The sequence below is a fragment of the Tarenaya hassleriana genome, unplaced genomic scaffold, assembly GCF_000463585.1.
Source record: "Tarenaya hassleriana unplaced genomic scaffold, ASM46358v1 Cleome12, whole genome shotgun sequence".
NCBI lineage: Eukaryota > Viridiplantae > Streptophyta > Magnoliopsida > Brassicales > Cleomaceae > Tarenaya > Tarenaya hassleriana.
Window position 1 is genome coordinate 411,917 of NW_010962392.1, and position 9,573 is coordinate 421,489.

General features: G+C 38.9%; 2 protein-coding genes across 3 annotated transcripts in view; one reads left to right on the forward strand and one right to left on the reverse strand.

Moving 5' to 3' along the window:
- The window catches only part of LOC104806204 (E3 ubiquitin-protein ligase RLIM), a 3,343-nt gene extending 881 nt beyond the window's left edge, over positions 1–2,462 (forward strand). The window contains exons 2-7 of one of the 2 annotated variants that reach the window (XM_010530974.1): positions 23–166; positions 372–1,343; positions 1,419–1,601; positions 1,686–1,843; positions 1,919–2,029; positions 2,162–2,462. In XM_010530974.1, coding sequence (XP_010529276.1) covers positions 23–166; positions 372–1,343; positions 1,419–1,601; positions 1,686–1,843; positions 1,919–2,029; positions 2,162–2,225 — 1,632 coding nt within the window. In that variant the 3' untranslated portion in view covers positions 2,226–2,462. Of the gene's footprint in view, positions 1–11; positions 167–371; positions 1,344–1,418; positions 1,602–1,685; positions 1,844–1,918; positions 2,030–2,161 lie in introns of both variants that reach the window. The other variant, XM_010530973.1, reaches the window with a different exon arrangement.
- A 722-nt stretch (positions 2,463–3,184) lies between these two features.
- Positions 3,185–6,631, reverse strand: LOC104806206 (pectin acetylesterase 8). Its single transcript, XM_010530975.2, has 13 exons — positions 6,351–6,631; positions 5,713–5,834; positions 5,548–5,630; positions 5,138–5,267; positions 4,969–5,048; positions 4,795–4,881; positions 4,565–4,689; positions 4,414–4,474; positions 4,251–4,304; positions 4,091–4,168; positions 3,898–4,003; positions 3,680–3,825; positions 3,185–3,594 (listed from the first exon to the last, which is right to left on the reverse strand). The coding sequence occupies exons 2-13, from the start codon at positions 5,831–5,833 to the stop codon at positions 3,460–3,462; spliced, it is 1,206 nt and encodes a 401-aa protein (XP_010529277.1). The 5' UTR covers position 5,834; positions 6,351–6,631; the 3' UTR covers positions 3,185–3,459.
- Between the last annotated feature and the right edge of the window lie 2,942 nt (positions 6,632–9,573).

The following is a 9,573-nucleotide window of genomic DNA, read 5'->3' on the forward strand; positions in this document are numbered from 1 at the left end:
GAAAAAACCAGGCCGCGGCTCCTCCGCAGAGGCGGCGGGAGAGGCGAACGCGGCGGCGACGGCGAGCAGCGGTGGACGGAGGAGAAGATCGAGGGGCCATTGGAGTCTTCCGTCTTCGTGTCTTTCCTCGGCTTCTGCTTCGCACGACAGTGACAATGGTGAACAGGTCCGTATACAGAGGGCTTGGTTCTGTAAATGGTTTCACTATACCTCAGTTGAAAGTACATTACTTTTTCAAGTCTAAGTAACGATTCGGATAATGTAGGAGGATATATGACAGCTTATACAAAGATCTGTACTTCAATAGATGGGTTTCTCTTTCTCTGTTGAGGATGATGATTGACATTATCAATCTAATGGAATTGCCTCAGGTATGCAGAAGTTGGATGAGAAAGAGCCATGGAAATGGAAGCAACTCAAAGCGGAGAATGAGAGCAATGGAGCCGGAGAGTCGAGAAAATGCGGATTGTTACAAAGAATCGAAGGAAAAGGATGCTGAAGACGAAAAGAATCGTACCTCTTCCGACGAGGTTGAGCTTGACGAATGCGGTGAAGCCAGTGTAAGCAATGTTTTGCCGACGAGAAACGGTAGTTCTGGCCGAGCGTCCTCGTCGTCCCGATCCTTGACCACTCCAGGTCGCATCTTTTCTCGTTTCAGATTCATACCCGGTAACATGAGCTCCAGAATAAGCAGAGCCTCAAGCTCAAGATCCCTGAATTCAGTCTCCTCTTCCCGACGGACCACACCGAATGATCGAGAAGCTGTTGTTATTACTTCCCCACCAGAAACTACGGGCAACTTTGTTGATAGAAATGAATCTCGCCTAGAAAATCATACTTCCCCATCAAATTGTTCCACTTATCATGTATCAAACGATGACCAACATGAGCACAGAGTTCCTATTGTCGACATGCATCCACCAAGAGGAGCAAACGAGATAGACAGTAACTATACTGGATTTCTTGATCGGCATCCTGTAGTTCGGGAGCCATCTGAACGAAATGTACGTTTTAGCCGGACACTTAGTGTTGGAAGACTCCGGGATAGGGTTCTTCGGAGGTCTTCACTCTCGGATTTCACGTTCCGTCCTTCAGAGCATCAGAATGAAGATAGTGACAATACCACTTTGCGTGGAAGTGGTCAAGCAACAGCATCAGCGGCAGAAACTAATCATGTGACTTCAATTTCAACACTTGCTCCCTCTCCATCAAGCATCCGTAGATCCTTTTTCGGCATTCGAGATCACGAGATGCAAACTCCTCGTGTGAGAGAAGGGAGATATCAGGATCTATTGGAACACAGATCAAATTTCCTTGAAAGGAGGAGGAGGATCCAATCACAGGTTCTTGATAGTATTCCTTTTTATCTATCTGATCAGCTCAGACCAGTAAGTAACCGATATAACGACATTGAACAGGTTCGTGCTCTTCAAAGAATGGGAAGCCGTATCGGTGAGAACGTTTCAGGCCATGACGGGTCCTGTCCGTTGGGTCAGACTCAAGCAGGTCGTTGCACATGTCGTGCAACAAACACAACTGACGAGACGAATGCCAGGGCTAGCATATCGAGAATAGTAATGCTGGCTGAAGCCTTGTTCGAGGTAAATAAATGATAATGCTAATCCATTATTGTCCCTCTGCATCGATCCCTTTGGTGATATTTGTTTTGTATTTGATCATTTTAGGTTCTGGATGAGATTCACCAGCAATCCGTCGTCTTATCATCTTCTCAACCGTCCGTCTCATCGATCGGATCTGTGCCTGCACCTAACGATGTTGTGGAATCGTTACCCGTGAGACTGTACGCCAAGTCACATAAAGAACAGAATGATGAGGCATCACAGTATGTAACTCTCTCGTTCTAGATTGGTTTATTGCCGTCTTTTGTGACTTGTGGATAACAGCTTTGGATCATCAGATGTTACATATGCCTCTTGGAGTACGAGGAAGGAGACAGTGTGAGGACATTGCCTTGCCATCACGAATTCCACAGAACTTGCGTGGATAAATGGCTCAAGGAAATCCACAGGTGGGGGGAATGAATGGGTGTTTTAGGGTTATGGTCATGTCAATCTCGACGGCCATAATCTTCTTGCACCATGGCCCATACGATCTGATTATTGAACATGGGTTCTGTCTGATACGTTGTCATGGCATGCAGGGTATGCCCACTTTGTCGTGGAGACATCTGCAAAGCCGAACAGTCACCCGAAGGACACTCGTGAGAGATGCAGAGTCTGAATGGCTTTTTGTAATGATCCAATGATCATGTCGGAAATTTGAACGATCAATGTTGAGAACTGTAATGGTAAGCCATAGCTATCTGGGGTTATATACATGTTATCCACCCGGATTTGATCCTTTTGACACGCAGAGGAGATCGACACATGAGAGATTTTATCTCATGTTATTCCCCTGATGCGCCCTGATTTTTGGAGTTACCCGACCCGTCTTCGTCTTCATCTTTACGGATTTTAAGAAAGTATTATATCGGTTTCATTTCGTGAATTCCGGGAACCCGCAGCTCAGGACTTGACGATGAACTCAATTATCCGAAGATATCTAAGCCCGTCAAAAACTAGAAAAATAATCGATTTTTGTTGATTTCAGAAATATTTTGGTAATTTTAGTTGAAAGTATATTTAGATATTATTATAAATAGATTAAAATATTAAAGATGTAAACATCATTTTATTCTCGGGTATTTTGGGGTAATCCATCGTAGTTCAAAAAACCCGAACCCAATCCATATTTTTGGTTTCATCGCACCTGATTTCGGATACCCGAAAACCCACGAGTCTCGAGTATCCACGCCCAACCCTAGTTCGCATGCAAAAGAAATAGAAGAGCAAACAAGATTTTGTGTTTTGATTCATTTTCTGTTTCGTGGACACGACAAGATGAATTGAGCTAAAGCCCATGAGTTAATTGAACAACAAGATATGATAGTTCACCTCTTTCTAGTTTGGTAATAGAAAGAAGAACACCGCCTAATTAAAAGGGCCATTGGCAAGTTTTTCCATTTCTTTTTCCTCTTGGTTAAAGTAAAAGGTGAAATATAATATATATATATGTCTGCAATGAAATTGATTGCTTAACTGAGCTGATATTTAAAGAGACAAGAAAACATATAGTTGAGAAGAAAATAAAAAGAATATATATATATATATTTCGATTATGAGAATAATAATCAAAAGAGTTGTGAATTGCACATTAAGGATGGGGGAAGGGGGAGAGGCAGAGCAGCCAGCACACAAGACGGAGTGCTGAAGAAATGCTCTGTCTGCTCTGTTTTATTTCTCATTACTTTTCATCCAATTTCTTCTGTCTAACTAAAAGCCTACGAATCTCAAAAGTATAACAATGAATCAATTGCCAGGTATGAGAAGAAACAATTACTCTTTGATATATATATATATATATACGGTGATGGGTAGGTGGTGTTGAAAATTGGATCTTTTATAATGGAGGAGCATCTTGTTCTTGAGGGAGAAAAACCCTGTTGTGGCAGGTGGGGTTGCAAGGGTAAGGACAATCTATCTTCTGAAACAATTTTCTGTCGTAAACCCAATCTCCAACAGCCCTTGCTATCGTCTGCTCGAAAATTTAATCAGAAAGACATCAGAGGAAACGGTTTGTGGTGACCAGAAAGAGAGGATTCAAAGAACTTGTTTTTTACCGTTCTGTTTAGGCGAGGAGAATCGGTCCAGAACCAGGATGTTTGTGTTTCTGTTTGACAGTGAGTGTAGCATGAAACTATGAACATCCCTCTCGACGGAGATTTCCCGAGGCCTGTTACCGCGCTCAAGAACTGTAACCTGAAATCTGAATACCCAAAACCCATGTTAAACTATTCAGAGCTTTTCCTCAATGGTTTCGGTTTCAAAGGCTTTTTACCTTGCATAACTTTGATTTGGTTTGGCTGGCAGTTCTTTATGTCAAGTTCACAGCTTTGCCATTTCCCATTTGGATCCGCAGCTCGGGGAGCCAGTATGTTCTTTATCTGATGTAAAGACGATAAAATGTGACTTTCTCCAACGAGATTATAGGTGTGAAAGTGTATACATATTTCAGAGGACAAAGAAAGCACCTGCCAAGAGTCATATGCTGCATTCAGAAGGAAAAGGGGCGTTCTGATACGCCGAGCCACGTACTGTGGGAAGAAACACTGTGATTTCCATATTTTTTTCGTTAGTAAAAAAACTGAAGAGCCGTTCTTGTGAAGAGGCACCCTCGAAATGAATGCTTACCAAAGCAGGGTTTAGTTTTGAAGTGCATGAAGGCGGCAAATTCTTAGCCGATCCCTGAAAAAGTTCGATGAAGGTTCAGAGAAACCAAACATGAGTGATCCATAAGCACAAGACACGGACCAAACTGTGTCAAGACGATAAAATGTATCAAACCGTAGCTTACATGAAGTGTAACCACGTCCTTAAAGTACTGTCTAATGTATTGGACTCCAGAAACATCCCTTCTGGAACAGATCAAGATCTCAGTGTTTAGAAACATAATTCCTGTTGTACAAAAGTTTTTCGGTAGGAAGGTATTACGAATGTTCCCTTACGTATTCACGAAAAAACCAGCATCTGAAAGACATTTTACTTTGGTACCCATTGGTAAGAGAGCTCGGAAGCTGTCACAATGCAGCATTGAAGCTAACCCACCAGCCGAACAGCCGGACAGAACAGCCTGTCATAGTTTAACGACGTTTATACATATGGTCTTAAGGATCACATAACAAAAAAGAAAAAGCACATGTATCGGATTGAGGGAGAGGAATTGTAGTAAGCTCACATTCTCGGCATTTATCATGCCCTTAGCTAGCAGATCCTCCATGACAGCTAGCCAAACTCGAGCACCTCTGAAGTGAAGATTAGTAGCCTGATCAAATCACCATCTGATTAACAAACAAGGAAGAACTTCTCTTCCTTGATTACAAAAACATTCTTTTTTCACTTTGATACTTACAGGATCGACAGTTTGCACATCACCGGTGAACGAAGACCCGTCACAGTATCTGATTTTCACCCTATTCCAATTGTAAAAATCTGCCATTTCAAGAACCAACAAAACCGGAAAAGGCTAAGAAAGATGAAACCTCAGCCTTAATGGATCAATCGGTTAGAACCGTTCCTACCCGGGTTGTATTGCTTCCTATTGCTCAGAATGGCTGAGAAAGCAATTTGCTTAGCCATCTGTTTAGACGATCCTAACCGAGTATGCATCCGAGCAATACAGTTAGTGACATTGTTGCACCACCCTCCTCCCTAGACATCCGGAAAAAAAAATCATTCAACTTTCAGAAAGTTACCATTACTCATAGTTGTTCTACCATCTGGATACTTCAGACCTTGTTTCCAGAGCTCGAGAGAACGTGAATATCCGACTAAAACTCTGCCTTTCACACATCCCTCTACCGTTGCGAAGAAAATCACCTCAGACAACTAATGCCAAAAATTCCGGATTTTCTATTCATGCATTAGCCGAAAATGGCCAACACATTGGCGAAACAGAACTCATAAACATTTCGGACAAAACACAACGAACCTCAAGCTGTATCAACCAGTTGTTGATTCCAGTGCCAGAACCCTTGTCCAAATGATAAGCTGGAGGACTGCCATCCAAGCAAACTGCGCCGAAATTCTATTCATAAACACAACTTTCATGACTGAAAACGAATAAGAGCCCCAAATTGGAATGAGGGTATCTCACCTGCCCCTTTCGCCATCGCGGTTTTCACATATGTGATGTTGACAAACAGCCCTTCTGTTCTTAATAACACAACTGAACATACCACAAGAATCAGGCATTGCTTGAATCTTGTGTCTGCCATTCTGACAAAACATGAACCAAAAGTTAAAAATTTCCCCGCTAATGAGTACAATACCACTGAAGAACCGATGAAATACGAAAAGAAAAACACATTTTTGCTGCCATTATAATGTTGTACATTGAAGAACCCACGATGTGGAAGAAACAACACAGAACTAGACAAATCTCGATTTAGATCCCAACTACATGTTAACGTCACTACTCTTCGTCAGCATTTCGAATCTAGAAATGGAGTTTGCAATGGCGTAGATTTACTGATTCAGTTTTTGTAAACCCTTTGAACGAAAAAATCAGCTGGGGAATTAAAAAAAAAAAGTGAACTTTCCCGGAAAATTTTAGACGCTAAAGAAAGTCCATTGGGAAAAATCAAAGCTTTTTTCCTCTCGGGCGGAATGACGAACTAGTCATGGAACCGAGAAATCAAGATATGCATCATTACTCGATTATCTTAAACGCGGAACAATAATTTTTCTCGGGGAGAAGATTTCCGCCGCCATGAACAAGTGAAATGCACTTACTTGGGAACGCAGTTCTCGGCTAGCCGCGATAATCTCGACCTTGAAACGCGATTCTGACGGCAATGAAATTCGGCACATTGGCCAAAGAAGCGATCCCGAGCAATGCTGGAGCGAAGCGGGAACGGGGGAAAGAGAGGAACCGAGACGGTTCCCGGAATTAGCGTTTGTTGAACGCGCGTTTTAGAGGAACGTGCGTTTGGTCCCAACGTGCAATGTTTTCGTCAGGTCTAAGCGTTTTTCAGAGCCCAAGAGCCGACACTGATTCCTTCCTTCGTATAAGACAAGCCACGGTGGTGTGTACGAGAAGGACGAGCGGTGTATATAAAAGGAGAATTTCTGAAATTCCCCTTTATTATTTTATCTTTAGAAATTGACCCCGCCCATTATTTTTTTCACTATCTGCCTCTCTCTCTCATTCTTTTATGATCGTAAAGACAGTTGATCTTTACACCTTTTTGTTCAAGTAAAATATACAACCATATAAATATAATATTTAGTTTATCAAATTATCAATCAAAGTAACAAATAAATTAGAAGGGTATTAAAAGGTTTTACATTATAAAAATAGATACCGATTTACATGATCAATTATTAAAAAAAAAAAGCTCATAAGGTATGGATTCATCAAAATCTTACGTAAGTAATTTAACTTTCTTTGTCCAAACTGAAGCAATGGCCGCTTAGACACACAAAAACACAAAGGCTTGGGAATAAATGTCAATACATAAATTAAAGGGATGAATTTGGAAGACGCAAATAAAAAGGGGTCGTATTGGAATATTAAAAGATGTGATGACGAGTCGAACCCGGTTCGAGAACGACCGGGGAGGTGGGTAAGGAGACCCGGTTGGACCGGTGAAGGCGTTGCTGAAATGTAACGAATCTTATCGGCTTGCGCGTTCCACCACCAACCAGCGGTTGACATTTTTATTTTCCCGAATTCAGCTTTTATTTTGGCCCAAAAAAAAGATACTATTCCGTGTGAACAACACCACCGTTGTTCCCGTGAGCCCACCTTCCCCTTTTTTGCCATAAAGGAAAGCCAAAAACTCATTCCAAAGGCAGCAAATATTCCAAATTTTACACTTTTTTAATATCTATAATTATACACAATATTTCAATGTTGGTCTAAGCGAGAAGAAAGGATCTATGATTATATACACAATAAATGTAATATATATTGGAAATCTTATAGGATCTTTATTAATTAATTAGATCATCACAAAATAAAAAGTATTTCTTGTGCGTATAATGCATTGTATCCATGACTTTGATCTTGGAGACGAATTATTTATGGTTAAATGTGAACCCTTTTCACCGGAAGGTCTTTACCCAAAAAAAAAATATATGAAGATAATGTGTCGTACAAAATCATATATTTTTACAAAAAAAAAAATGTCCCTTTAGCGTAAAAATGCACACCCCAAAATTAATTAAATGTAAATTTGGATCAAAGGGCATTTGCTTTAAATTCATATACCTCCATAGATATAGCGAAAATGTTTTTACAAGTTCATGCGAAATAGAAAGATAGAGAGAGAGAGAAAAATGTACAAACGCCGAATTGTTAAAACATCGTCCACGGGAACCGAATGTTATGAATATTATTAAGATTATAATAATATTAAAAAAGGTATGAATTTGGCATCATTGCATTATGATAGATTGGGTTGACAACAGAAGGGAGTCGACGTACCAAAATGCATGATGGGTTCATATATCATCGTGTTCCATGGTTTTGTTTTCTTTCACGCAGATGTTACATGATTATAAGTGGAAGCAACGTGCCATTCTCAGTCTTGGAATATAACACATATAATATATTAATTTCATTTTCTTTGATTAAATAATAATAAAGATTCATAGAGCTGTGACAACTGTAACATAATTAAATCCAAGAGTATCGTGTTTTTTTCTGTATATATATATATATATATATATATATATATATTAAAACCTTATTTTTTTGGGATTCTTTTAAAATATCATATCCATGTTATTCGGGTATCCAACACCCCAAGTACGTCGTACATGCATGAATACATGTTCTCTAATCTGTGCATTTTATTAATTATATAATATGTAATCAAATTAAACAACCTTGGTTTTATTAATTTTTGTGGGAGAAAAATGCGAACCGCTATGATTGGATGCCTTGACACGTGGCGGCCTTAGAGTGGATAAAGGAAGAAGCCAAACGCGTGACTGACGGTGGAGATCTCCTAACATGGGTCCCACATGCAGACATAACGCAAACAACGAGCAAGTATATGCGCTTATTGTCATATCACGCGCTATGAAGGCAAGTGCATTTCACGCGAGGGTTGTTGACGGTGGCACCGATCGACGATAGAATTTAATCATTGCTGAATTTATGAGAGAATATAAACCCAAAAGCTGGCATATTTAAAATCGTACCGAGTTTTATTAGAATTCGTTTGTATTTAGTTCATAAAAAATGTACTCTCTTTAAGTACTTTGTTTTTCTATTTTCTGTTATTTTCATATTTAATGCAAATTTAATTGATTTGTTTTTAAAAAAACATCATCAATTAATTTTAAAATGGAATTCAATTTTTGTACATCAAAACTAAAAAATTTGTCATCTGGTCACCAGATATATCATAATCCTGTTACTATATATATAAAATCCTAAATTTTCAAAATCAGTTTGATAGATATCCAACCAATCAATGGTGAGGAGAATTTGGATACATCAAATTGAAAAAACAAATATAAAAAACAGGCTTCTGATATATAAGTTTGGTTTGGCCACCCGTTTCGGTCTACTTGCCCATTAGGGTTTCAAGGTACGTAGACCATTGCAAAGGTTGAAACTTGAAAGTAGAGGCAAAATACACGAATTTCAGATATTCGTTTTAATCCGAAGGTTAGATATGCGAATTTTGACAAAGTGAATCAACCTGTTTTCCAACTATATAAAGACCAGACATTAATATTTTGAAATTTGGGTTTGAGTTTGGGTTTATATAATTTTTGTGTCGAATAATTACCTTGGATATCCAAATAATAAAAATTATTTATTATATTTTTGAATTATTAGAAAATTATAAAGTCTATCAATTTTTTGTATTTATTTATATAATAAAACTGTGATTTTGGGATTTAATTATTTTGAATATAAATATTTTTCAATAATTTTATACATTATTTGTATGTGATTTGTGAATTATTTTGAATATAAATATTTGTGTTTTATTAT

Excerpts from the sequence above, each read along its gene's own strand:
- LOC104806206 (XM_010530975.2), bottom strand. The coding sequence starts at position 5,833 with ATGGCAGACACAAGATTCAAGCAATGCCTGATTCTTGTGGTATGTTCA. Across the intron at positions 5,268-5,547 it reads ACTGGTTGATACAGCTTGAG|GGAGGAGGGTGGTGCAACAA; the intron begins GTTCGTTGTGTT and ends CCGGATGTCTAG. Across the intron at positions 4,690-4,794 it reads GCATGATAAATGCCGAGAAT|GCTGTTCTGTCCGGCTGTTC; the intron begins GTGAGCTTACTA and ends AAACTATGACAG.